Below are 27,874 nucleotides of genomic sequence, written 5' to 3'. Positions count from 1 at the left end.
TTGTTCTTTTTTCTCTTTTTCTTTCTCTTTTTTCCTTTCTCCCTTCTCTCTCTCTCCCCTCCCCTCTCCTCTTTTATTCTTTCTTTTTTCTCTTTTTCTCTTTCTCCCTCCTCTCCTCTTTTGTTCTTTTTTCTCTTTTTCTTTCTTTTTTCTTTCTCCCTTTCTCTCCTCTTTCTTTTTTCTTTTTCTTTCTCCTTTCCTCTCTCTCCTCTTCTCTCTTGTTCTTTCTTTTTTCTCTTTTTCTTTCTCTTTTTCTCTTTCTCCCTTCCTCTCCCTCTCTCTCCTCTCTACTTTTGTTCTTTCTTTTTTCTTTTTCTCTTCCTTCCTTGCTCTCTCTCTTCCTCCCTCACTCCCCCTCCTCCCCAGGTCACTTCAGTCACCTCCTTGCTCCTAGAACCTGTATCTCACTAGATGATGTGTGTGCATAAGGAGTGGGGCTGCAACTGTGTCTCATCTATCGTTAAAGGCCTTCGTGGAAAGACATGCAGCCATGTTCCTTTAGTCCTGGCCCTGGCCATGCCCCTGACCCAGTGGCCCATTCCCTAACCTCAGCTTCGCCTTTTTCTCTTGAGGCCTGTCCCCAGAATGTTAGAGCTGTGAGAAACTTCAGAGATGAAGAAACTGGAGCCCACCAAAGGGAGGTGACTTGTCCAAGGTCACACAGATAGTTAACAATTGAGCTGTGCCTAGAACCAAGTCTGTAGACTCTTGCTCCAGTGCTCCTTTCCCTCTATCATGTTGGTCTGACCCTCTCCCCATCAATCAACCAATGTTTACTGGAAGCCTCCGAGGAGCCTTGTTTTTGGAGTCTGAGAATGTAGGTTCAAGCCCTGGCTCCATCATTAATTACTCGTGAGATTTCAGGTAAGATGGCATCATTAGTACATCAGAACCTGTTGCCTCTGGAGTCTGAGTACCGGGTTTGAATCCCACTATTCTTATTCCCTGTGCTGCCTCAGGCAAGTCCCTTGGCCTTCCCAGGTCTCAGTTGCCTCATCTGTAAAGTGGGGGAGGGGGTTGGACTGATGGCATCTGAGGCCCCTTGCAGTTCCGAATATGTGGAACAGTGTGGTGGTCTGTGTGTCTCTCTGCCTCGATGGGAAGTTCTTTCTGCTATCTGACTTAAAGTCCCCCTCTTGCAATGAGACTGCATTGTTTTTCTTAGTGGGTACTCAGAGGAGACGGAGAGCAGAGGGTAACTTTCTTCTCAATAATATCCTTTCAGAAACTGGGCAGGCGGCTGTCCTTGGGTGCCCCCTAGCCTTCTCTTCCTAGGTGTGAGCATCTTATCTCCTCACTCTCACTGCCCCTTTTTTATGGCAGTTCGTCCCATTTCCATCTTCCCTCCCTTTCTTCTTTGATGCTCTCTCCCTCCCTTTTCAGTGGTCTCCTTCCTCCAGGAAGCCCTCCCTGATGCCACGGACTGGCTGCCTCTCAGTGTGGGGGGAGAGTGAAGCTGGGAAGGGAGGTGGGCTCACCAAAGAAGTGGATGACAAACCCCTGCTGGTAGCCCACGGCAGAGGCCCCGGGGTCTGACTGGAACTGGATGGTGACGTCCGCCATGGAGGTGAACAGCTTGAAGTGTCTGTGGGTTCCCGAGTACTGCCCCAGCACCCGGGCAGTTAGATCGTCCCCGTCATAGAAGGTCAGCACGTCTCCTTGGCCGATCCGAAGCCTATTCCAAGGTTAAGGGATAGGATGGGGTGGAGGGGGAGAAGTGAGTGCCATCAGGACTGAGGGCAGAGAGCCAAGGGAACCCACTGGGCAAGAGGAGAAGATAGGGCTTAGGAATCGCAGCCCTAGAGCTGGAAGAGACCTTAGACTAGTCTCACCCCCTCATCTTACAGAAAAGGAAACTGAGGCCCAGGGAAGTATAAGTGGCCTAGACTCATAAGCTCGTACATTTAGAGAGGGACTTCAGAAGCTACATCTAATCTAAATCTCTCATTATACCAAAGAGGAAACTGAGGCCCAGGAAGGGGGCAGAGATGGTGGAGATGGTGGTTAAGTAACTTGCCCAAGGCCACAGATATGCTGAATGTGAATGGTGGGATTTGAATCTGGTTCTTTCTTCTGCATCCTCAGGAATATTCCTGTCTCTTCTGATTAACCCAGACCTTTCTGTTCTGTTCTGGTTCTCTTTGGGCTTGGGGTGCCCTCCGTTCCCCTTCCCCTGGTCCCACCTTTAGCCCACTCACACACGGATGTCCAGCATGATACGTTTATCCTCTTCCACGTGCAGACCCCAGATGCAGTCCTGTCCCTTGCCATAGGGCTCCGGCCAGTTGGGTGAGAGCACCACGCCAGCGGAGTCTGTGATCTCCCCACTACACACAGCTTGGTGGAGAGGAGCAGGGGGCTAAGGCTTAGGCCTACTGTTCTGCCAGCTCCTTTTTTGTGGTTCCCATCCTTTGGTCCAGCCCCACCACTGGTATCTACTCTCCTGCCCCACCCGACCACCTCCTTGCCCGAGTGTGTGGCTCTCCCCAGCACCCAGGGTGCCCACCCATATCTGTGCCCTCGTGGCAGTCCCTGTCTGTGGTTCCCCAGCCTTCCCTCAATTGCTGACCTCGACAGGCAGGCTCAGTCTCGTTCCACTGGGGGTCATGGGGGTCAATGCACTCAATGATGATGGATCCCTGTTCCAGGGTATAGCCAGGGTCACAGCTGAACTCCACCGTGGTGCCCACAGGGTAGGAGGCGGCGCTGCTGCTGAAGTTGCCGTATTTCACGAAGGGCTCATAACAGTGGCCCTGTTGAAAGGCTGCAAGCCATGGGGGCTGCCTCAGGAGACAGGGGCTGGCTCCCATCGCCCTCTCTGCCTTCCTGGCACCCAGCTCTTGGGAGTGGCCACAGGGATATTCCAGTGGGGTCCCTCACTATCTGTATATCTCTGTTACTGCCTCTACCTCTCATTCTATAGCCCAAGAGGCTGTATCCTGCTGGGGTTAGAGGTAGGTGGGGTAGGGAGAGTGAAGCCCTTTGGACCTTCGAGGATCAAGGCATAATATTCCACAACAGAGGAGGCTTTGAGATAGCGAGGCAATATAGGAAGATCTCCTTGGGCCTCTCTGAGGCCTGAGGTCTGAGTTTAATCCCTTGAAACTTGCAAAACCACCCCTTGTGATTAGAGGGTCTTGGGGATCTAAGTGCCTACAGATGGCTATCAAAACCCCAAACTGGGCCTTAAAGGGTGGGATGGGCTAGGCAAAACATGGAGGAATGCAATCAAAGAGAGAGAAAGAGAGACAGAGACACACACACAGAAACAGAGAGAGAAAGATGAGAGAGAGAAAAATGAGAGGGAAGGAGACAGAGACAGAGAAAGGAGAGAGATAGAGAGAGAGGCAATATGGGAGAAAAAGATATGAGAGAGAAAAGGAGAGAGATGAGAGAAAGAGAGAAAGGTGAGATATGAGAGAAAAGGAGGTATGAGAGAAAGGAGATGGGAGAGAAAGGAGAAAGAGAGAGAGGGAGAGAGAAAGAGAAGGGGGGGAGGGAGAGAGAGAGAGAGAGAAAGAGAGAGAGAGCAGGAGCGATCACCAGGTCATTGTCATGGAGGTTGGGATAGACAGAAGGCAGGAAGTAGATGATCAGAGACAGGGAGATATGGAGAGAGAAGGAAGGATGGTGAATGACAGAGACAATGGGTGGTAGAGACCGCCAGTGAGCAGAAAGAAGAGAAAGCGAAGCCGCAGGGCCCCTTAGTGGGCGAGGAAGCCCAGCTCACCCTCATAGCGCAGTGCCACGCCTGCTGCCGCCCCGCTGCTGTCTGTAGTGAGCTCCACGAAGAAATGGCGGCCGGCACTGAGCAAGCCCTCGATGGGCAGATATTCAACCTCGTAGGAGTCGTACACGGGGGGGGCCTCTACTGTGTCTCCATTTCGGATGGTGAGTCTGGGAACCCCCAGCAGTCAATCAGTCAATCAACCAACCAACGAGCATGCATTAGGCACCTACTATATACTAGTCAGGTACTGTACAGGTGCTAGGGAGACAAAAAGGCTGCCCTCAGATAGCTTACATTCTTCCGCATAGAGTTATGCACACAATATTTGCAAATTATAGGGTAGTATTTTGGGGAGGCCCTAACAGCTGAGGGTATTAGGATAAAGTGGCTTTTTCATCCCCACCCCTTCCCACAGAGGGGGCCCAAAGGCATTGTACCCAGGCTCTTTAGCTACAGGGGTACTGGGACAGAGCTAGTTTCTCTCCCCTGGCCCCTAGGGTTACTCCTGGGAACTCTGAGTCAGCTGGGCAAACTGCTGGGCTCTTAGGTCAGTGTTTAGAACTTCTCAGCTTCTTTAAGGCCACCTCTTACATGAAGCCTTTCCTGATTGCCCTCCCCCACCAGCCCCCTTCTCTGATATTACCTTGTGTTTGCCTCACAGATATTTTTAATTTACTTAACTGTGTAGTGTTTCCCTCTGTAGAATGTAATCTCCTTTAGGGCAGGGAGGGTTTCATTTCTGTTTTGGTCTCCCTGGGGCATAGCACTGTGCCTGGCACAAAAGGAAGTGCTTATAAAATGCTCATTGGAAAAGTTCCATCTGAGTAATTATAACAACCAAGCTTGGTCTCCGAGAAGCTCTGAGAAAAAGGCAGAGGGTGGGGGACCATGGGTGTGGAATATGGTATATCCTGTAGGTCCAGTTCATAGGATTATAGAGCTCAGGCTGGGAGAGAATTCAAAGACTGTCTAGTTCAACCCCCTCATTTTATAGATGGAGAAACTGAGGCCCCAAAACCTAGATAGTGAGAGAGGTGGGATTTGAACCCAGGTCCTCTGCCTCTGGAGCCTGGGTTCTTTACACTGATGTGTCTGTCAGTTTTTGCCGAAATGCCTTTTTTTGCTTTTCCACTCTTTCTCTTTCAGTCCGTCTCATGAGGGATGGCCCGCTGGGCTGGGGAAGGGATAGATTCAGAAATGAAGGGAACATAAAAACAAAAATAAGATGAAAACACAGGTGTTCATGGAACTGACCCCGGGCCCGACTTGTACCTGTCATCATCTTCTGCCAGGGAGACCTTCTCAAAGTGGAGGTGCAAGCGTTGCCCCGTCGGAGCCTCCAGCAGCCAGTGACAGGTGAGGTTGTTACTGTAGTTCCCGGGGAAGCCGGGGGACACGATGCGGCCAGTCGTGGCGTTCCGGATCACCCCTCCACACGCGGCTGCCAGGCGGGGGGAAGCCCAGGCTTAATTAAATAGGCAGGCATCACGACATTATAGGATCATAGATCTACAGCTGGAAGGGGCCTCAGAATCCATCCCTTTATTTTACAGATAGGGAAACCGAGGCTCCAGGGGCTAACCTGATTTGCCCAAAGGTAGTAAGTGCTAAAGTAAGAATTTGAACCCAGGCCCTGGGAATCTAAAGTCAGTAGCTCTTACTTCATAGGTCCCTGCTAACCACTTCTGAAATGAAAGGAGGATTCAACTCTTCCACCCAAATGTTTGCTCCTGGCTTCTGCTTTTTCCATGCCAGTCACGTGGTCCTTTTCCTATCCTCCTTCGTATACCCTTCCTCTCCGTCCCCTCTGCTTCCACTCAGGTTTCAGGTCCAGCCTCTGCAGTCTTGAATATTTGAAACTACCTGTGAATTGCTGCTACCACTCTGGAAAGGAATTAGGGACTATGCCCCCAAAGTTACTCAGCTGTGCCTACCCCTTGACCCAGCAATACCAGGGCTCAGCTCATGCCCCTAAGAGATCACAGAGAGAGGAAAAGGTCCTATAGGTACGAAGATACCTATAGCAGCTCTTTTTGTAGTAGTAAAGAGCTGGGCAGTAAGGGGGTGCCCATTAATTGGGGAACGGCTGAATAAATGATGTCATGTGAATGGAAGGGAATGTTACAGTGCTATAAGAAATGAGGAAGATGATGGCGTCAGAGGAAAAAGGGGGGACTCATGAATTAATGCAGAGAAAAGTAAGCAGAATTAGGAGAACAATTTAGACTATAACATCAATATTGTAAAAATGGACCCTTTGAAAGACTCAAGACCTCTGCGCAACTCAGTGACTGTCCGTGATTCCAGGGGCCCGATGATGAGGCAGAATGCTGCCTGCCTTAGGACAGAATAGTAATGGATTAATACACAGAATGAGACCCCCAGTTTTGGAGTTGGCCAGTGTGAGAATGTGTTTTGTCTGATTGTGCTTATATAATACAAGGGGGTTGTGTTTCTTTTGTTTTTTGTTTTTTTCTTTTTCCCAGTGGAGGCTAGGTGAGATGGAATGGAGAAAAAAATGCTTGATAATTTAAAAAATGCATTAAAATAAAATAAAATACTTCTCTCCTCCTATCTGCCATGTTCCGTCTCTTCTCTCCCAGACAACCTCGCCTAGGACTCCTGCCTTGTGGATGGATACCAGCCACCCTCCAACATCCCATCATCTTTCCCAATGCCACCAGCAGCCCTCTGAAGCCCAGGCAGAATTCTTGTCCTTATTTTGAGTATGCTGCTCTGTGGCCTGGGGCTGACTCCATTTTGGGGTGAGGCTGGTCTACAGGAAAGAGCCCTGGCTTGGGAGCCCTGAGACCATTTTGAGCTCCATCATATATTAGTTTTGTGATGGAGGGGGGCAAATCACTTCTGAACCTCAGTTTCCTCATCTCTAAAGAGGGGATAATCCTGGCTCCCTTGCTTCTTGATTTCCTCACTTGGTCATCTCATCAGCTCCGTGGATTTAATTACCATCTCTATGCTGATGACTCTCAAATCTGCCTTTCCTGCTCCAGCTTCTCTGCTGACCTCCGACTGCCTTTCAGACATCTCAAAATGGATGTGCAGGAAATATTTTAAACTCACCGTATCCAAAACTGGACCTATCCTCTTTCCCCCAAACCCATTTTCCCTATTATTGTCACTTTTTTTTTTTTGAGTGAGGCAATTGCCCAGGGTCACACAGTTAGTGAATATCATGTGTCTGAGGCCGGATTTGAACTCAGGTCCTCCTGATTCCAGAGCCAGTGCTCTATCCACTTCGCCACTCAGCTGCCCCACTTTCCCTATTATTGTCAAGGGCAATAGCATTCTCCCAGTCCCTCAGATTGATAATCTAGGGGTTATCCTGGACTCCTCACCTCCCATATCAAAGCCTGTCGATTTTAATCTTTGCAATGTCTCTAGAATACACCCCCTTTGTTTCTGATACTGCTGATGCAGGCCATCCTTGCCTCATGTCTGGACTACGGCAATGTCCTGCTGGTGGGTCTCAAGTCCCTTTCCACTCCAAACCATCCTCTGTTTACCACTAATGAGATTTTTATAAAAGGGAGGTCTGATCATGTCACCCCCCTGCAGTGGCTCCCTGTTACCTCTAGGGTCAAATGCAAAATGCTCTGTTTGCCTTCCAAAGCCCTTGGTAATCTAGCCCCCTCCAGCCTTTCCCAGTCTTCTTATGCCTTCCTCCCCACTGTGATCCGGTGACTCTGACCTCCTAGCTGGGTCACAGACAAGACTCTCCACTTGTTGGCTCTGCGCATTCTCCTCAGGTCTGGAATGCTCTCCCCTCTCTGTTCTGCCTGCTTCCCTGGCTTCCTTTAAGTCCCAACTAAAACCCCACCTCCTAGGGGCAGCTAGGTGGTGCAGTAGATAGAGTACCGGCCCTGGAGTCAGGAGGACCCGAGTTCAAATGTGGCCTCAGACACTTGACACTTACTAGCTGTGTGACCCTGGGTGAGTCATTTAACCTCAATTGCCTCATGAAAGAAAATAAATTTTAAAAAATCCCACCTCCTACAGGAAACCTTCCTCAACCCGTCTTAATTCCAGTGCCTTCTTTCTGTTAATTATTTCCTGTTTATCCTCTATCCAACTTACTTTGTATATATTTGTTTGCATGTTGTCTCCTCCATTAGGTTGTAAGCTCCTGGAGGGCAGGGTCTGTCTTTTGCCTCTTAGCACAGTGCCTGGTATATAGTAGGCACTTAATAAATGTTTACTGGTTGATTGGCTGCCTCACAGAGAGATTGAAAATGCATGGGGAAACTGAAAATTGCTTTCCAAATGTGAGACACCGAAGTTGACAATAATCTGACCTGTCTTTCCCATGAGACTGTAAAATCATCAACTAAGCCATTAACTAACTTGCCCATCTCGGAAAGGTCATTTAGCTCTTCTCTGTGGGCTTTGCTGCTACTAATGGGTCCATTAGTAGTTCCTGCCCTGCTTACCTCACCGAGTCAGTGTGAGGATCAAAGGAGATCGTGTTTGTAAAGCATTTGTCCCATAAAGCATTCCATGAACGTGAGCTGTTATAATTACTGAGAGGCTGTGTGTAATACAGGCTGGCGAGTTGGTCACAGACTCAGAAAGACCTGAGTTCATGGTGGCTGTGTGACCCTGGGCAAATCGCTTAACCTCTTTGTTGTTTTTGGCGAGGCAATTGGAGTTAAGTGACTTGTCCAGGGTCACACAGCTAGTGTCAGATCTGAGGCCAGATTTGAACTCAGGTTGTCCTGACTCCAGGGGAGGTGCTCTATCCACTGTGCCACCTAGCTGCCCCCACTTAACCTCTCAGTGCCCTAGACAAGTCTTTAAGACTAGAAGTGCCGGAGCATTGGGAGAAGGAATTTCCTTTCAAGCAGTCCTCTAATATGGTGAAATCCTAGGTCTGGTCCAAAGCACACACACATTCTGATTGTACAGGCAGTCATTTGGTCAATGCAGGGTTGCGGAGAGACTAAGTTAGGGAACAAAGACCTATTCCCGCCACTAGAGAAGCATCTTTAGCTCTGGTGGGACGGTTTAACACTTTTACAGATAAGAGTAGACTAGACCCTGCCTATTGATTGGCCTCAGACCTGAACCAGCCTCCAAAAAAAAGGTCCCAAAGGCCACATCCTTTGTTCCTACTTTCCTGACTTCCCCGCTGATGCCCTGCTGCAGGTTAAGGGCTTTGGGGTGGCTCGGGGAAGGACTTAGGCCTCCCCCCAGACAAGAGAGCAGGAATGAAGTCCCCAGCCCTTGGAGTGTCACTCACCGATGCAGGTGGGCTCCCGGGAGTCCCAGAACGGCCGGGTGGCATTGAGACAAGTGAGGACTCTGGCGCCCTGCAGCTGGTAGCCAGTCGTGCAGTGGAAGCGGGCCTTGCCACCGGGGTGGAGACTCGTGACGGCCGCGTCCCCGTAGGCTGGGCGCTGGGGAAAGCCGCAGCTCAGCAGGTAAGCTGAAGGACCAAAGGAAGAAAGTGAGTTTGGGGTCAGGGGGCAGAGGGACAAGTCAGACTATTCTGCATGCTGTGACACACTGAGATAGGGAAAGGTCCCTGGGAGGGTCTGGTGGAAAGAACTCAGGAGGGACGGAGAGTGAGAGATGAGATCTAGGCCTCGTGTTACTCCAGACTTGCTGTTTGACCTGGGACAAGTCACTTAACCTGGCTCTCTGCTCTTCCAGCTGTGAAATAGGGATAATATAACTTGTCCTCCCTGTCTTACAGGGGTCTGTTGTGAGAGTAAAATGAGATAACAGTTGGGAAAGATAAAAGACCACCAGAGAGAAATATAAGGCTTCATTGTTATAATTATTAACTGTGGAGGCAAAACAAGAAAAAAAAAAGGTTGGTTTTATAGTGTGGAAAAATTTAAGTTACACACTCAGAATTCCCTCAGAGAACCTACTCAGTTAAGAGATTTATAAATGGATGAGCGTTGTGAATTTCTTTTAAGGAACAGGATGGAACATAGTAAATATGGAAATATGTTTTGCATGACTTCACATGTATAAGCAAATCATATTGCTGGCTTTCTTAAGGGGTGGGGGAGGGGCAGGTTGGAGGGAGAGAATTTGGAACTCATAATTTAAAAAAAAGAATGTTAAAATTTTTTTACATGTAGTTGGGAAATAGTTAATGAAATAAGTAAAAAAATATATTAAGAACAGGATTGACTTCCTTTTCTAGGCAGAGAGGTGGAGGTATGGATGCGGAGTGAAGCGTACAACGTCAGACTTGATCTAGGTTTATTTGTTATGTTTAATTACTTTGTTACAAGGGAGACGTCTACCCGTGTGGGTAGGGGCAGGAAGGAGTACAGTGGGAAGTCATAACGATGTTGTTTTTTAAAACCCTTCCAATGAAATGTCTGTTTCATTTTATTTTTTAAAAAAATAGAATGACGACTTTTGCATTTATGATAACCCAAACCCTGCTTATGGAGGGAGGGCCCAATCCTTCTCTGAGGTTGGAGAAGGAACACCTGATGAGTAAATGAGGCTTATTTATTTATTAGTTTTATTGGGGAGTAGCTGCATGGGTCCGGTGGAAAAAGCCCTGGGAGGGGGAGGGAATCCAGCTCTGCCCCTTAATAGCCTCTTAACTGCTCTTGGCCTCTCTGTATTCATCTGCAAAACAGACTAGACCTTTAAAAGTTGCCACTAGGCTTGGTCTTTCTAGCATCGGCCAGTCTTGGGCTTTCGGGACTGGGATAAGTTGCTCTGTGATGAGCTGTCATGCCAATTCTAACCAGCTGGTGGCAGCAAATCCTGCGGAACAGTCAGGGTGCCCCCAGTCCCGGGACTGACTGGGCTGATTTTGGAGCAGGGATGAAAGGTAGGGAGTGGAGGCAAAGGGCAGGGGCCATATTCAGAAAGAATGGGGTTGACATGCAGCGTTCCTTAACTAGATTCTTGGCGGAAACTGAAGAACTATCTGGGAGCTGGGCAGTTTTCAATAGCTCTGTTAACCTGGGGGAGTAGGGTTTCACTGATGGATATTTCTTTACAGGAACTGAGCCATCAGGATGCAGATTGCTTTGCTATTTACTGTATGGATTCCGTTCTCAATGGATGTCCTGGGATGGAGAGGAAGTGGGAGCCAGGCCCTAGGGGTGGAACTGTGGAGGGGAAAGCATCCAGATGTGCATATGTTTACACATGTGAAAAGTGTGGGGATCAAGTAAAGTGAATTAATGATCCTAGTGAAGGGAGGCATATTTGAAATAGTGGCTATCACTGAGTCCTGAGTGTGGCTCTGGAGGGCTTTATTTAAAAACAAATAAATAAACCAGGAGAGGAAAAAAGTGAGGTAGCATTCTATATAGGGTGTCCCAAAAGTCTTAATGTAATTTTAAGCTATGAAAGCTTAAGATGAGCTTTTATAGCTCATTAAAGTTTCAAAACTGCACTAAGACTTTTGGGACAACCCTGTGTTAGGAAGGTACACTCACGTGTGGGAATCCAAGAATAAGGGCAAGGGGAGGCGTGGTGGAATACATCAGTGGGGGCAGAAGGAAGAGGCAGCATTGTCACCAGATCACTGAGGCGCCAAAGAAAAAGCAAGTGAAAGATTTGGTTTGAAAGAATCACAAATCTGTTATGGAAGTGTAACATAGCAGTGAGTATTGTATAGTGGAAAGGGAACTATCTCTGGAGTCAGATGACCTGGGTTCAAATCTTACCTCTGACACTACCTACGTGATCTTGGGCAAATTACAACCTCCGTTTCCTCATTTGTAAAATGAGGGGGTTGGACTCCATGGCTTTGGAGGTCCCTTCCAGAAGACTTCAGATCAAACCCTGTATCAGATGGCAGCTGTGTGACCCCAGACAAGTGATTGAACCTCTGGCTGCCTCAGTTTCTCCAACGAGGATAATAATAGCACCTACTTCCCAGGGTTGTTGTGAGGATCAGATGAGGTATTTACAGAGCTTTGCAAACCTTAAAGTGCTATATAAGTGCTAGTTATTATTATCCCATGAACAAATGATGAGCACTTATGAAGTGCTCCCCATGTGCCAGGCACTGTCCCGGCTAGTAATGATCTTCCTTTCCTTTTGCTCTCCTTGGCATCGTCTGACTTCTGACCTTCTGTAGTTACTTCCTGATGATCTCCTAATCACCAAATACAGTGACCTTTCTTAATTCTCACCCTTCTTGACCTCTCTGCAGCCTTTGGTGTTTGTGGTCACCTCTTCTCCTTGATTTTCTCTTTTCTCTAAGCTTTCGGGACACCCTTCTCTGTCTGTCTCTCTCTCTCTCCATCTCTCTGTCTCTCTCCTTTCCCTTTATCCTCTCTCTCTCTCTCTTTCTCTTTCTCTCTCTCTCTGTCTCTGTCTGTCTGTCTGTCTGTCTGTCTGTCTCTCTCTCTCTCTCTCTCTCTCTCTCTCTCTCTCTCTCTCTCTCTCTCTCTCCTGGCTCTTCTCCATGTCTGACCACTCCTCAGTCCCCTTTTCTGGATCTTCATCCAGGTTACTCTTGTTAACCACAGATGTCCTACAAGGCTCTGTCCTCCCTCTTCCACAATTTCACTTGGTGAATTCAGTCCCTATGAATTCATCTGTCATTTTTATGCTGATAATTTTCAGATTTATTTGTCCAGCCCTAATCTCTCTTGATCTCCAGTCTTTTGCTCCAACTGGCTATTAAACATATTGAATTGGATGTCCTGTAGACATCTTAAACCCAACATGTCCAAAACTGAGTTTATTATCTTTGCCCTCAAACCTTCCTCTCTTCCTAACTTTCCTGTTACAATTAAGGGCACTACTGACCCTCCCAGTTGCCCAAGCTTGAAACCTACTTGACGTCCTACACTCTTCCTTCTCTCTTACGCCTCATATCCAATCGGCTGCCAGGTTCCATCCTTATTTGCCTCAGTTGCCTCATCTATTAAATGAGCTGGAGAAGGAAATGGCAAACCACTCCAGTGTCTTTGCCAAGAAAACCCTAAATGGGGTCCTGAAGAGTTGGACACAACTGAAAAACATCTGAACAGTCAACCAGGAAGGACGAGAGATTCTCAAAGGGGAATTTTGAAGACAAAAGAGAAACAATTCCAACAAGAGAAGTAGCTTAAAGAGACCAAGGTGGATGCAAAAGGCACTCACCCGACCAACTTATATTTTTGCAAGGTGAGTACAGATGATGGAAACAAGGGGGGGTAATGGGGGATAACTAGAAAAGCATGGTAAAATCATGTAAAAGTGCTGTCGAGTTATAAAGTTCAGAATAAGATGGGACTGCAAAGGAAGGCCAAGGACCACAAAAAAGGGGTTTGGGGTTTTGTTTTTTAGCTACATTGGGAAAAAGAAGGTCAAAGAAGGAAGAGGACCATTGCTTGGGGGTGGATTGGGTGATGATGGACAATGGTGAGAAGGCAAGACTTTCATTTAGCCTCTGTTTACTGCTCTTCATCCAAGGACAATGACCTTTGTATTGAAAAGGACAGAACAAAGAAGACAATCCAACCAAAGTAGGAAGAAAATAAAAGGACCACCTATCTGTATTTGATGTGTTCAAGCCGTCAGGACCAGATGAACTACACCTCTGGGAATTGAAAGTACTGGGGGATGTGATTGCTAAGCCTTTATCAGTGATTTTGAAAAATTATGGAAAATGGGAAACGTACTGAAGGCTTAGAGAAGGGAAAACACTGTCCCAATTTTCTAAAAATAGAAGACAGTGGATGGTTCAAATTATAGTCAAGTGAGCTTGGCTTCAGTTCGAGTGCCTAGTTCATAGTGGGTACTTAACTGTTCTGTGTCTGACTCTCCGTGACCCCATTTGGGGTTTCCATGGCAAATATTCTGGAGTGGGTTACTGTTTACTTCTCCAGCTCATCTGACAGAGGAGGAAACTGAGGCAAACAGTGACTTGCTAGTAAGTGTCTGGGGCCAGATTTGAACTCAGGAAGACGAGTCTTTCAGATTCCATGCCAGGCGCTCTATCCACTGTGCCACCTAGATGCCCAAGTAGGCACTTAATAAATGTTAATTGAGTGACTGACAATTCCTGGTTAAATTCTAGGTCATATTATTAAAGGAATAGTTATTGAGCCGAATCTAGAAAAAGGTCATCATGAAAAGCTAGCATGGCTTCCTTCATCGAGCATGGGTCATGCCAAGTTCATTTCTTTTCTTTATGGGGTTATTAGGCTAGTAGATTAAGGGAATTCTGTAGATATGGTTTAACTGAATTTTAGGGATGAATTTGATTTTTGAAAAAATTCTCTCATGCTATTTTTATGGATTAGATATCAAGCAACGTAATTCGACAGAAACGTTGGTGGCAGAGTGGACGGAATGCTGGACCTGGAGGCAGGAAGATCTGAGTTCGCATAGCCGCAGACACTTACTGTGTGACCTTGGGCAAGCCCCTTAACTGCTGTCTGTCTCAGTTTACTCAACTGCAGAATGGGGATCGTAATAACACCTATCTCCCAGGGTTGTTGGGAGGATCAAATGAGACCATATTTGCAAAGCGCTTAGCACAGTGCCTGGCACGTAGGAAGCATTTAACAAATGTGTGTTTCCTTCCCTTTCTCCTTCAGTGAGGAGAATTTGGAACTGTTTGAACAGTCAGATCCAAAGAGCATCGCTGGTGCTTGATTTCGATTTGCAAGGAGGTCACTAGTGGAGCATCCCAGGAGCCTGTCTTCGGTCCTATGCTGATCAGCATTTTTAATCAACGAGCTGAATGATGCTCGACATGGCATGCGCATCAAATTTGCATGTGACACAAAGCTGGGAGGGACAGCCAGAGTGCTACACGACAAAGATCTCGACGGGTTAGAATGTTGGACTCGGTCTAATAAGGAAAAATTGAATTGGGGGACAAACGTAAAGCCTTGTATTTGGGTGCAAAAAGTCAATTTCATTAATACAAGATGGGAGATCAAATAAATGATGCAGAAAGGTCTTTGAGTTTTAGTGGATTGTAAAAGTCAAAAGGGCGGCTAGGTGGCGCCACAACGCATACAGTGCTGGGCCTGGAGTCAGGAAGACCTGAGTTCAAATCCTGCCTCAGACACTTCCTAGCTGTGTGTCCTTGGTCAAGTCACTTAACCCGGTTTGCCTCAGTTTCCTCATCTGTCAAATGAATGGAAGAAGGAAATGGCAAAACCACTCCAATATCTTTGTCAAGAAAACACCCAAATGGGGTCACGAAGAGTTGGACGTGACTGAAACAATCTTCATCTATAAAACAGGGAGAATGAACCCTGCCTCTCCCCATTTCCTAGGGCTTTTGGGAAGCCATATGATGCATGTGAAAGATTTGGGGTATCCATCAGAAACCGGGCAGTAGCTAGAGAAAGCATTTATTAAGTGCTTCCTTCAAATTTACTTATTACTTAGAGCTTTATTAAGGGCTTAACTGCTTATGTGCCAGGCACCATATGCTAAGTGCTGGGAATGTAGAAAGAACTGAGCAGCAACTGTGTCATGTTACTGGATAGTTGCCTCTGTATACTGTTAATACTGATGAGATTAAGGATGATCATTATTATGCTATTAATAATTTATTATAATTTATTGATAATTACGAGTGTATTCCTTTAGTATTATTCATTGGACTTTGGAGCCTCTGCTCAAGCCTGAAGGGAGAGACACGTATGCGGGCTTAGCCTCAAGGGGCACCCAGGAGTCCACAATCTGTACTCCTTTTCTCTTGGGTCTCGTGATAGAGTTAGTCTCTCTCTCTTTTTTTTTTTTCTTAGATTTAGTCTCTATTATATTAGCTACAACAGAGTCTTTCTGTCTGTACCATTCTAACTGTAAGCTGCCTCTCCCTAGGGCATTCTGGAGGAGGAGGAGACAGGACAGATGGGGCTTTATCTCTGGCTTCTCCACATGGCCCTTCCTTGAGATCTGCCCAGCCCTAGGAGCTGAGCTGCCATCTTCCAATCCCCCTCCGGTGGACCAAGCAGTGCCAGCCTGCTCCTTTTCCTCTAGAGCCCAGTGGGGAGAATATAGGTGGGACAGCTTTTCCTGAGGAGTATTCTGTTTCTCCCTCATCTTGTACCCTGAATGGTGGGTACATATCCCCAATGGTGGGGATAGTGGAAAGTCTATAGGGTCTGCATTCAGAGAATCTGGGTTCAAATCCTTCCGAGGCCATTTAGCACTTTTCTCTCTGGGCCTCAGTTTCCCCATCTGTATAATGGAGGGTTAGGGTTAGGGTTAGGGTTAGTTGGACTGCTGAGGTCCTCTCTAGGATCTGAGGATCCTTAGGCGATCCAAATTGTCCTAGTTGGTATCTCCTACACCCTGACGTTGGGGGATGGTCACAGACTGTGCTTAGGACATTGTTTGAAGAGAGAGTCAGATTTCACCAGTGCTTTCTCCTGTTGCTTCCCTCCCTTTTGCAGCCTTGTTGGTCTATTTGTTCAGTTGTTTTTCAGTTCTGTCCCATTCTCTGTGACCCCATTTGGGTTTTCTTGGCAAAGATACTGGAGTGGTTTACCATTTCCTTCTCCAGCTCATTTGAGTTAAGTGACTTGCCCAGGCTCACACAGCTAATAAGTGTCTGAGGCTGGATTTGAACTCAGGTCTTCCTGACTCCAGGCCTGGTGCTCTACTGTGCCACCTTTATTGACCCAAAGTTCAACAGATTCAGTCTGTGTGAGGATTGTATGGGAAATAAGAAAGTCTATACTGGGGGTGGGGAGCCTGCGGCTTTGAGGCCACATGTGGCCCTCTAGGTCCTCAAGTGTGGCCCTTTGACTGAATCCAAACTTCACAGAAGAAAGTGCCACACTTGAGGACCTAGAGGCCATGTGGCCTCAAAGCCGAAGGTTCCCACCCCTTAAGTCTAGACTCTAGAGTTAAGCCCAGCCTTTTCCTCTTCTCTTTGGTGGGGGGGTGAGTGGGAAGAGGAAGGGGCGACATTTGGCAGAGATGGGGTCCTGGCTGCATACTCTGCTGTAGGGAGGGGATGGTGCATTGAGCAGTGACCCAGGGACATGTTCGAGGTCTCCCTTGCTCTTCTCAGGCTCTGGGGCTCCTTGTGGGGGGTGGTGGAGCTGAATAGGGATAGAGGAGCAGGAGGCCAGGCTCTATAGTTTGGGCCAAGCAAAGTCCTCTGTACCCATGGTGGGTAAAGTGCCATTCCCTTGCTAATTTGCCTCCTGTTGCCATGGTAGCGGCTCGCCAGGGAATACTTCACCACACTCTGTTGTTATTTTCCTATTTATATCTCTGGGGCTGAGTCCTGTACCAGGTATGGGGCGAAGGGGGAGGCAGGCTCCAGGAGTGGCCTCTTCCTTCTCTCTCCTGCTGGTAGCTGAGGAGGAGGGGCTGGCATGGACTCCTTGGAGAAATCAGGCAGAGGCAGAGAGCTGGATGCCCCAGGCCCCAAGAGAAGCATAGGGTCAGAGGCTGGGGGCCAATGTACCACCCTGCCCATCTGTTCTAGGCAGCCCAGGCAACATGGCATTTGTGCCTAGGGCGGGGGCTTCCTAGAACACTGGCTTTCTTGCCTGTCCCCTCGGAGGGTGGGGCTCAGGCTTCTTCCTGCTGGGGATTTGGGGGGGGGGCTTCATTTTCTCCCTGTCCCATTCACTCTCCTTAGGTTGGCACCCAGGCTTCAGGCAGCTTGGCATCACCAGCCACAGAGCAACACCAGTGCGTGGGCCCCAGGCTCCTCCTGTTCCCATCTCTAGGATCAGGGCTAATTACAGTCTGTAATTAGGGGAATTACACTCATTACAGAAAGAGCTGATCATTGACAAAAAAAAATGCTGCACACAACACAACTTGGGCTATTGGAGGGATGGGCTTTGAAGAGGAGAGAGAAAGGAGGCAAGTGGAGGCCCAGCTGCCCCCAGCCTCCCCCTCCCCCCACATATACACACACACACACACACACAACACAACTTGGACTATTGGAGGGATGGGCTTTGAAGAGGAGAGAGAAAGGAGGCAAGTGGAGGCCCAGCCACCCCCAGCCTCACCCCCCCCCCCCACGACACACAGAGCCCAGAGTGGCACTTCCCCCTCTTCCCCCAAAGGGCTTGAAGCTCCTGGGTTCTATTCAGCTGCCTTTGTCTGGGCAAACAGAGGGAAAGTTCCATGTTTTGTGCAAAGGAATTTGCAGGGACAATGAAGGTCAGAGCTGCGTGAAATTATACCCGCTGCTGGTGGAGAATTGATGTGCCATTAAGGAGGCAGGATCCGGGCAGCCTCAACACACAGAAAGCTCCTCAGAGCCCCCTGTGCCCTCCCTTCTGTGGGTCCCACCTCCTAGGCACCCACACCTCCTTCTTCACAGGTAGCACTGCCTTCCCGTGGGTTCCCTTGGCCCTCCCGAAGGGCTCTCGTTGCCCTGTGCGAGATGGCATAGTCGTGTCTATCCTGGAAAAGGAGAGGGGTGAGACTGTCCCCTAGTTCCCCCCACCTGGGAGCTCCAAGGACCTGACACCACAGGGTCAGCCTTTCTGCACCCTGGTCCCAGCTCAGGGGAGCAGTGACCCTGGCAGCGAGTGCCTAGTGATGCCCTGCTCTGCTGTGGCACCTCTTCGGGTTGTGGAGGTGGCCGTTAATGATGTTAAATGATCCGGTAATTGCTCACACCAATTATCTCCCCATTAGTGTGCCTCAAAGCTCCCCTGATCATTTAACCCCGATGCAGCTGACTTAGAGGGGTGAAGGAGGGGGCCCAGTGCTCCCTGAATGGGTGCCAGGTGATTACAGGCAGAGATGGACTAGTTGGGATGGGGGGGGCTCAAGTCAAGGAACCTCTCAGTGATGTTTCTCTTAATCTTTCAGAGGCATTAGGCTGGACCCTTGGTAACCCACTAGTGGCGAGTGTTGGTTAACCAGTGAATACTATTCCCATTGCTAGATAGGGTCACTGGGGAAGTGGGGCAGGCTTAGGGTGGGTGGTATAGAGACAGAACAAGGGTGATGAGGGCTCACAGAATGGACTACTACTAAAGGCATGCAGGGAATCACTACTATCTGTGGCGGTCCTAAGCAGACTGGGGACCTGGAAGGGCCAACTGGACACACTTAGAGGGCCATCTAACCCCAGAAAGGGCCTGTTCTCCAGACCAGTGCTCAGCAGAGCGGACAGACAAGATGCTAGGGGTGCCAGACAGGCACTGACGCCATCTCCCCCCAACCAGATGGCGGCTCAGCCGGCAAGCCCATCTCTGTTTGCAAATAATTGTCTCCAATATTTCTCCCCAGGGCGTGATGGGAGTGGAGAAATCTGTTTGTAGGCACATGACCACATGCCACTGGACCAGGTACCCCCTCCAAGTGTCCTACCTTGGTATCGGAAGTGGAAGGTCCCAGGTCCTGAGGGTGGCAGGAGGCTCTGGAACCTCATGGCCACCTGGTTGGTGGGGCTTCGAATGATCTGGCCTGGGAGCAGGAATGATTGGTTGGCCAGGGGCAATGGCTCAGGGCCTCCCATACCTTCAACCGTCACTGTCTCGCCCTCCAGCAGGCTGATGTTCTGGACCTGTGGGCACAGAGTAAGCCAGTCAAGCCTCCTTCACCCAACACTGAGACAGGCATCTACGGGCCAGGCAGCCGGACTGGAAGTTTTCTGAGTTGTGGGGACCCCATGCTATCCTCTTCTGGTGCTCTGGGTTGTGTTCCTTACTCTCTTTCCCTGCCCTCCCTTGCCTTCCCTCTTTCCTCTCCTCCCCTCCCCCTTCCCTTCCTTCTTCTTCCCTCTCTTCTCCCCTCCTCTCTTCTCTCCCCTCCTCTCTTCTTCTGTCCTCTCCTCTTCTCTTCTTTCCTCTCCTCTCTTCTCCCCTTTACTCTGCTCTCTTCTTCTGTCCTCTCCTCTTCTCCCCTTTCCTCTCGTCCTCTCTTCTCCTCTTCTCTCCTCTCCTCCCCTCCCTTCCCTCCCTTCCCTCCCTTCCCTTCCTTCTTCTTCCCTCTCTTCTCCTCTCCTCTTTTCTCCCCTCCTCTTCCTCTCCCCTTTCCTCTTCTCTCATTTCCTCTCTTCTCCTGTCCTCTCCTCTCCTGTCCTCTCCTGTCCTCTTCTCCATTTTCCTCTCCTCTCCTCCCGCCCTTCCCTTCCCTTCCTTCTTCTTCCCTCTCTTCTCCTCTTGTCTCTTGTCCTCTCTTCTCCTCTTCTCTTCTCCTCCTCTCCCTTCCCTTCCCTTCCTTCTTCTTCTCCTCTCCTTCAGTGCAGTGCTTAATAATGCTTGTTTGAGTGCATAATTCCATCCCACTGCCTCATTTTACCATTGTCCCTTCTCCTCCCTTCCTCTTTCCCCCTCTTTCTCTTCTCTTCTCTTGCCTTCCCTTCCTTTCCCTTCCTCTCTCCTTCCTTCCCACTAAGCTCTGACCACTCAGGTGGACAGATAGCCTCAGGGGGAGGACAGGAACTATGTTTATTTTACTTGGTCTGTTCAGGACAGAATACAATGGCAAGTCCAAATAGGTGCTCAGTGAATAGAGCCGGGAGTATTGGGAAGAGCCTTGGATTGTGAGTCTGGAGATCCGGTCTCTGCCACTAACTGGCTTTGGGAGCTTGGACAAGTTAAATGATGGGATTGGACTCCACCTCCAATGTACTTTCCAGCACTGTAGTACTACAGTCTGCAGTAGTAAACATGACTGGTAAACGCTATCCACAACATGGTGGATAGTGGGTGGATAGCTAACCTAGAAACTAAGACCCAGGTTCCAGTCCTACCTCTGACTTCTACTGCCTGTGTGACCCTGGGAAAGTCAGCACTTAACCCTTCAGTGCTCCAGGCAACTAAGTTACTGAGAAGGTGCTAACCTGCATTAGTAGGGTTTCACATACCAACTTTGCAGTCTTATTTCATTTCCCTTCTCTTCAGGCACTCTCTGTTCCAATGGAACTGACCAACCTCCTTGTACATGATAGCTTTGCACAGTCAGTTTTCCTAGTACGGCATGAACTTTCTCCCCGCTTCTTTCTCTGTAAATTCCCCGTAGAGTGTAAGCTCATTGGGGCCAGGGACTGTTTCATTTCTGTCTTTGTACCTTAGCGCCTAGCACAGTGTAAATGCTTAATGAATGCTGGCTGAATTGAATAATTAAAGCCAGTCCCCTTGTTTTACAGACGTGGAAAATGAGGCTCAGAGAGGGGATCTGCTTTGTTCAAAGCCACTGAGTGAGAAGAAGAACTAGGGCTCAAAACCAGGTCCTTTGACTCCAAATCCAGTACTCTTTTCACTACATTGATCTTTAGAGTTTGATCCAGATTACTAAGGAAGGGGGCTGGATCCTAAATCAGCACGGGCTTGGGTGGGGAGAGCTGAGGAAAAGGGTGCTTTAGAAAGGCAAAGCTAGGGCAGCGAGGTGGCGCCAGCCTTGGAGTCGTTAGGACCTGAGTTCAAATCCAGCCTCAGACCAAACACTTGATGCTTACTAGCTGTGTGACCCTGGGCAAGTCACTTAACCCCAATTGCCTAAAAAAGGGAAAGCTGATTTTCTATGGGGGCCAAATGCTTTCAGTCTAGACAGAATCTTGGACCAACATCTTTGGGTCTCAGTTTCCTCATCGCATTAAAATCTTTTTTGATAACTATTTCAATGTAATGGGTTTTCTTTGTTTTTATTTCATACATTTAAAAACATTCTTTTGAGAAGGGGTCTACAGGCTTCACCAGATTGTCAAAGGGTCTATCACACACACACACACACACACAGACACACACCTACCCTGACCCCATTCTGCAGCTGAGGAAGTTCTGCCTTCAGAGGAGGTCGACAAAGTTGTGAAAGGTGAAGAAAGTGCTGGGACCCAAGGCAAATGGCTCCCAGAGCATTCCAAAGAGGGATGGCTGCTGTCCTTGGGAAACTGGATTAGATAGAAGAAGCCTTAGACCCAGGGGCAGATCCTGCACAGCCTGGCTGCTAAAAGAGTTAGCTGACTTCATAGAAGTAATCAGGTCACACAGGTCCCTCTTTTGCTTGCCTCCTTGCCTTTGCACTGGCTGTCCCTCATGCCTGGAATGCCCTCCCTCCATCTTTACCTTCCTCTCATAGAATTCTTTGTTTGCTTCAAGGCTTAGCTCAATTTCCACTTTCTGCATGAAGTCTTTCCTGATTCTCTCTCTCCCAGCTGCTGGAGCCTCCTTCACAAATTACCCTGCATCTATTTTTGTACCTATTTTGCATAAACCTATATGGGCATGTTGTGTCCTTAAGGGCAAGGACTGCTTCATTCTTTGTATCCCTACCTCCCAGCACAATGCATGACACATAGTAGGTGCTTAATAAATGCTTGTTGGTTCATTGACTGAAGGGAAAAAAAGGAGGTGATGTAGTATTCTACTGGAGCCCAGGATGGGTTCCATCTGCATCCATTTCTTACCAGCACTCGAACCTGGTTCTTCTGATTCCAGGTTCAATGGTCTGTCTATTACGCTATAGAACTAGAGACTTTTCTCCTTTATCTTCTTTCTTATTCCCTTCCTCCCCTCTCCTCTCCTTTCTTCCCTTACTTCTCTTTTCCTCTCCTCTCTTCCCCTTTCCTTTCTTCTTCTCTCCTCTCTTCTCTCCTTTCTTCTCCTCCCCTCCCTCCCCTCCCTTCTTTTCCTTCTTCTTCTCCTCTCTTCTCCTCTCCTCCAACGCAGTGCTTAATAAATGGTACCACCCTTAGGCTGTGAGTTCCTTGAGGATTCAGTCTTTTGCCTTTCTTTGTATCCTCAGTGCTTAGCACAGTGCCTGGCACATAGTAGGTGCTTAATAAATGCTTGTTGACTGTCTGAAGGGGAGTGGGGGAGGGACAGCTTCCCTCTACTCTAGGGCTGCCCCAAGCCTCCAGCCTGTCTCCCCTCACCCAGAAGCTCCTCATTCACTGCCTCTCAGTTGACTGTAGCTCTCTGGGAGTAATGTCCTGGATGCCCTTCCTCTTGGATTCTGCCACCTGCCGTGCCCCACCTCCCTTTCCTTATTGTCCCCGATTCACCAGCAAGGAATCAGCTTCCAGCTGCCCTGGCCCCCGGGGAGCCTGTCCTGCTTGCTCCGCTCTTCTCCCCATGTTCCCCAGCAGCTGTTTTTACCTAACGTTCTTGTCTCTCCCCGAGAGATGTAACCAGTCAGGGACGAACCAGACTTTGCCTCAGGACATTGACATACAGTGGGGCGTGCTGCCTCCCTCTGGTGACCACCGTCCCTGCATGTGCCCACGTGGAAGAGGCTGCTGTGGTGACCTTCTTAGTCAATCAATCAACCAATTAACAAGCATTTCTTAAGCAGCTACTGTGAGCCAGGCTCTCTGGTAGATGCTGAAGATAACAAAAAAAGGCAAAAACATTCCATAGCTTCCAGGAGCTTCCCCTGGTCGTCTCACTTTCTTCCCCTGCATGCTCACAAGGAGTGAGGGTTAGAGGACCCTCCCTCTCCTTGTGCCTTCGTAGACCTGGCCTCTTGGCATCTGCTGCCTACACCAAACCCAAACTGGTTTTGACTCAGTTGCAAAGATTCTAGTTTCCTAGCATCCTACATAGGGTCATACAACCACAGGGCTCGTCTTGTCCAGCCACCTTATTTTATAGAGAGAACCAAGGCCCAGAGAAGTTTTCAATTCTCCAGGGTCACACAGCAAGTGAGCAGTAGGATCAGAATAATTGCACCCCAGGGCCTCTGACTGATTTCAGCATCTTTCCCCTGACCTACAGCTTGCTTCTGTGCGGTCCTCATTCCTCCTCTCTGCTGGAATCCTCCGTGGACTCCACCCTGGCTCCTGGATGCCAGAGCTCCTGAGGGAAACTGAGTCGCCTCTTTCTCAGGAGATAGTGATTGGCTTCCCCAAGGCTGGAGGCCTCAGGAGGTGGAGTAGGACTTAGGAGCTGCCAAGTCGGCACTTCTATTATCAGGAGATAAACGCAGCACTTTAGAATAGAATTCTGAGTCTGGAGTCAGAGGGTCGAATCTTTCCTTCCTGTGTGACCTTTATCTTGTTTCTTACTCCTTTCCTCTCCTCTCCTCCCCTCTCTTCCCTTCCTTCTTCCTTCTCTTTTCCTCTCCTCTCTTCTTGTTTCCTCTCTTCTTACCAGCACTTGAACCTGGTTCTTTTGATTCCAGGTTCAATAGTCTGTCTATTACACTATAGAACTAGAGACTTTTCTCCTTTATCTTCTTTCTTATTCCTTTCCTCCCCTCTCCTCTCCTCTCCTCTTTTCCCTTCCTTCTTCCTTCTCTTTTCCTCTCCTCTCTTCCCCTTTCCTCTCTTCTTCTCTCCTCTCTTCTCTCCTTTCTTCTCCTCCCCTCCCTCCCCTCCCTTCTTTTCCTTCTTCTTCTCCTCTCTTCTCCTCTCCTCCAACGCAGTGCTTAATAAATGGTACCACCCTTAGGCTGTGAGTTCCTTGAGGATTCAGTCTTTTGCCTTTCTTTGTATCCTCAGTGCCATTGTCTAGGCCTTAGCATCTTCCTTTGTAAGATGAGAAGGTTGGACTGAATGGCCTTGGAATTCTCTTCCATCTCTGATTCTGATCTTGCGCCAATCTGTCATCGTTATCCCTTGGTATTGGGTGGGGAGGGCGCTGCAGATAGGGAGTTGTAGCAGAGTCTCCCAGAAGGCAAGATGGCACCAGCCTGGGGGACCTTTTCTTTCATGTCTGCAGGGCTGCAGGTGGGTTCCTTCTCTCGTGGGACATGGTTAAGTCCTGCCCTAGTCAGCCCTGCCTCTTCTTACCTCTCTGACTATGCCTGTCACTTTGCTGGCCTGAGATCTGTCACTTGTCAGAGAGCAGGGCCTGATGGGGTGGGAGTGGGGAGGAGGGACTATGGAGGATGGGGCTTCGATGAAGTCTTGAGGCAATTTACAGCAGTCTGAAATGCTCCAGAGACAGATTGAAATGTCAAGTCTGCTCAGGGCTTGGCCATCTCAGAGCCACTGACGAGGTGGCTGCCTGTCCTGGGAGCAGAGGGAGGGGAGAGGGGCTGAGGAGACTGAGGATGGAAGGAGGAAGCATGGTCATCCTCTGCCTCCACCTCAGAACTGTGCCGGGCGGGCGTTGTTATGGCAACAGGGTAGGACCTGGACCGTCCTCCTCAGGTCTTTACTCTGTGTGTTTTGGTTCCCCAGTCTTTCTTGGGATTCCGGGGTTCCTTTAGGAGGGAGGGGGGACCTTGGATTCCCTCCCTATTTCCTTAGACTCTACTCAGGGCCCAGAGAATGTTTTTTGGCTCCTGTGACCCACAACCCATTGTCCTTGACTTGTAGGCTGAGGCAGATGCTGAGATGGATTGTCATCCATTTCACGGGCTCAGAAAGTTGAAACGCCAACTTCCTCATTTTACAGAGGAGGAAGGCCTAGATGGGGGAAGCAATTTACTCAAGGTCACAAAAGTAGTAAGTGGCAAAGTCAAGATTTGAACCCAGGGCTTCTGACTCTAGATCCGTTGCTGGGGAGAATCTAAAGTCCTTGAGGGCCTAGATGATTCTGTATCTTCAGTGCCTTCCTGGAACATGGGAGGAGGCCTGGTAATGTATGAAGGTGCAAAGGAGTCAAAGGATTTGGGTTAGAATTTCCTCTGTCACCTATTTCCTGTGTGAAGGCGGGTGGATTGCTTAACCTCTCTGGGCTTCCGTTTCCAGGAATAAAATGAGAAATCTGGACTGGATGGTCTCCAGGTCCTCTCTAGCTCTAGCTGTATGAGCCTGGGGTCCCACAGTAGGTGCTTAACGAATACTTGATGAATTGAATTGAATTTCCATTACTGTGATCCCTTTCTTGGGAGACTTCTGTTTCCTGTGAGCAGGACCATGCCAGGAAACAGAGGTGAGTTAGGGCAAGGTCACATCTCCTGGTTTGTGCCTGCTCCAATAGTCCATCCGTCCATCCTTCCATCCATCCATCACCATAATAATAGGGGCAGCTAGGTGGCGCAGTGGAGAGCGCTCCGGCTTTGGAGTCAGGAAGACCTGAGTTCAAATCTACCTTCAGACACTTGACACTTACTAGCTGTGTGACCCTGGTTAAGTCACTTAACCCTGATCGCCTCACCAAAAAGGAAAAAAAAATAGTTAATATTTGTAGAGCACCTACTATGTGCCAGGCATTGTGCTGAGCACGTTACAGTTATTACTTCTCATTTGATGCTCACAACAACCCTGGGAGGTGGGTGCTATTATTATTCCCATTTTGCAGATGAGGAAACTGAGGCATAGAGGGTTAAGTAACTTGCCCGGGGTCACACAGCTAGTAAGTGTCTGAGGCCAGATTTGTACTCCGGTCTTCCTGACTCCAGACTGGCACTCCGTGCGCTATGGCGCCACCTAGCGACCTGATCAGTTAGCACTTATTAAGCACCTGACAGTCCCTGCAGTCCAGGGGCTGTGTGTGTCCAGAGGACAGCACCATGGCCCAGGCCTGGGATCTCCACTAATTATAATATTAATACCTAGCACTTCAATCGTGCTTTCCATACATTATGTCGTTCACAAAGAAGTCAATTTAATCCAACTAGCATTTATTAAGCACCTGCTGTGTGCTTGGAAAAGTACAGTTCCTAGGAGCTGGAGATAAGGCAAAACCCACACGGTCCATGTCCTCAAGAAATTTGTAATACAATGATGTCAGCAACACAGTGGGTAGGGGGCTGGCCGAGGAGTCAGGGAGATCAAAGTCCCTTTCCTGTCCTTATACAAGTGTTAGCTATGAGACCCTGGGCAAATCATTTGCTCTTTCTCGGTCTCTCAACCTTACCTTTTCTTAGCCTCAGTTTCCTCACTTGTAAAATGGGGATTATAGTAATCCCTACCTCCCAGAGTTGTTGTGGGAATCAAATGAGATAACGCATGTACAGTGCTTTGCAAACCGTCAAGCACTCTATCAATGTTAGCTATTATTATTATTATTTTTACAGGTATCATATCCATTTTACAGATGGGGAAGCTGAGGCTCAGAGAGGGTTAAAAGGATTTTTCCTGGTCACACAATTAGTGTTAAAGGTGGGATTTGAACCTGAAACTTTCCTGACTTCATGTCTTGCATATTTCCTACTGTACCTTGGTCCTTTTCAAAGCCAGTCAACCTTGGATTAGCAATGTAGTCACCTTACAGCTATAGAAGCCACTGGTGGCCAAGGGGTGGAGGGTGAGGGCTGGGGGGAGACCGTCATCTCACCCAGATTGGGGCTGCTGCTATCTGTAAGGGAAGGAGCCATTGGAAGGGTTGCCATGGCTGAGTAGATGAGAAGAGAGCCGGGATCCTCTTTCCCTGGAGAAGGTTGTTGGGGGTGATGTGGAGTCAGAGGTAGATGGGGGGTATGGGAGATAGGAGGGGAAGTATTGTACCAGGGTGGCCAGATTTGCTTCAGTCTCACTTTCAGCTCCTAGGTACCTGTGTCTTCAAGGCAGCATCCCCAGGACATGCCAGACTAACCTTATTTTGCTTTTGGTCAGTGACTAGTCTCCCAGAACAGAGGAATCCAGATTTCAGCAAGTTCTTCCTGGAGCTTCTCATATGACCCAAGAGACATGGGCTGGATGGTTAGGAGGATTTGGAACTGATTGGATGGCAGAGCCAAAGAGTCATTGATAGTGGGCTTGAAGATAGGGTAGGGAGGGGCAGAGAGGACCGGCTCTGTAATCAGAGGGACGGGTGTTCAAATCTCACTTCCGACACTTCTTCCTCGCGCGGCCTTGGGCAAATTACTTCATTTCTCTGGGCCTTGGTTTCTTCGTGTATAAAATGAAGGGGTTGTACCAGAGATCCTTCCAAGTCTTCTCCATTGCTAGATCTACGAGCCTGTGATGGCACCTCACCTCCCCAGGCCTTCATCTCCCTCTCTATGAAATGAGAGGGTTGGTTGGGCTAGGTGACCTCTGAGGTCCCCTCCAGCTCTAGCCCTGTGATGTTGTGAACTGTGGATTGGAGGGAGAGACCTTTTTCCACAGGGTGGGCTGAGATAGACCCTAACATCCAGCTGGCATCCAGCCTACCGCATGAACACAGCATGCCAACGGTGCCACCTGCAGTATGTGGGGGCAAACATAGCCAAGAGGGAAAAGGGTGGGAGGGTAGAGAGATCTGGGCAGCTGCATCCAGGCTGCCAGATGGCCTCAGAACCCAGCCAAGTCGAGGAAGGGAGTTAGCACTGAGCACGTTTTTGGAATGCCAAGTATGAGGAGGGAGTGGGCACCTGGCCCTGGCATGCAGATGGAACTGTAGCCTCCAAAGGGGAAATCATGATCACGGGATAAGG

General features: G+C 48.8%; 1 protein-coding gene across 2 annotated transcripts in view; it reads right to left on the bottom strand.

Moving 5' to 3' along the window:
• The window catches only part of SEZ6 (seizure related 6 homolog), a 38,744-nt gene that overhangs the window by 4,052 nt on the left and 6,818 nt on the right, over window positions 1-27,874 (bottom strand). For both annotated transcript variants that reach the window (XM_078154794.1, XM_020963219.2), the window contains exons 3-9: window positions 18,992-19,187; window positions 8,988-9,173; window positions 5,003-5,171; window positions 3,731-3,897; window positions 2,570-2,764; window positions 2,199-2,337; window positions 1,479-1,675 (exon numbers count right to left, since the gene is read on the bottom strand). In XM_078154794.1, the coding sequence (XP_078010920.1) occupies window positions 1,479-1,675; window positions 2,199-2,337; window positions 2,570-2,764; window positions 3,731-3,897; window positions 5,003-5,171; window positions 8,988-9,173; window positions 18,992-19,187 (1,249 nt within the window). The remainder of the gene's footprint in view (window positions 1-1,478; window positions 1,676-2,198; window positions 2,338-2,569; window positions 2,765-3,730; window positions 3,898-5,002; window positions 5,172-8,987; window positions 9,174-18,991; window positions 19,188-27,874) is intronic.

The sequence above is a fragment of the Phascolarctos cinereus genome, unplaced genomic scaffold, assembly GCF_003287225.1.
Source record: "Phascolarctos cinereus isolate Bilbo 61053 unplaced genomic scaffold, phaCin_HiC Scaffold_5;HRSCAF=322, whole genome shotgun sequence".
In the NCBI taxonomy this organism is placed as follows: Eukaryota; Metazoa; Chordata; class Mammalia; order Diprotodontia; family Phascolarctidae; genus Phascolarctos; species Phascolarctos cinereus.
The sequence above is the reverse complement of the archived record's forward strand: the minus strand, read 5'-3'. Positions and strand labels throughout refer to the sequence as shown.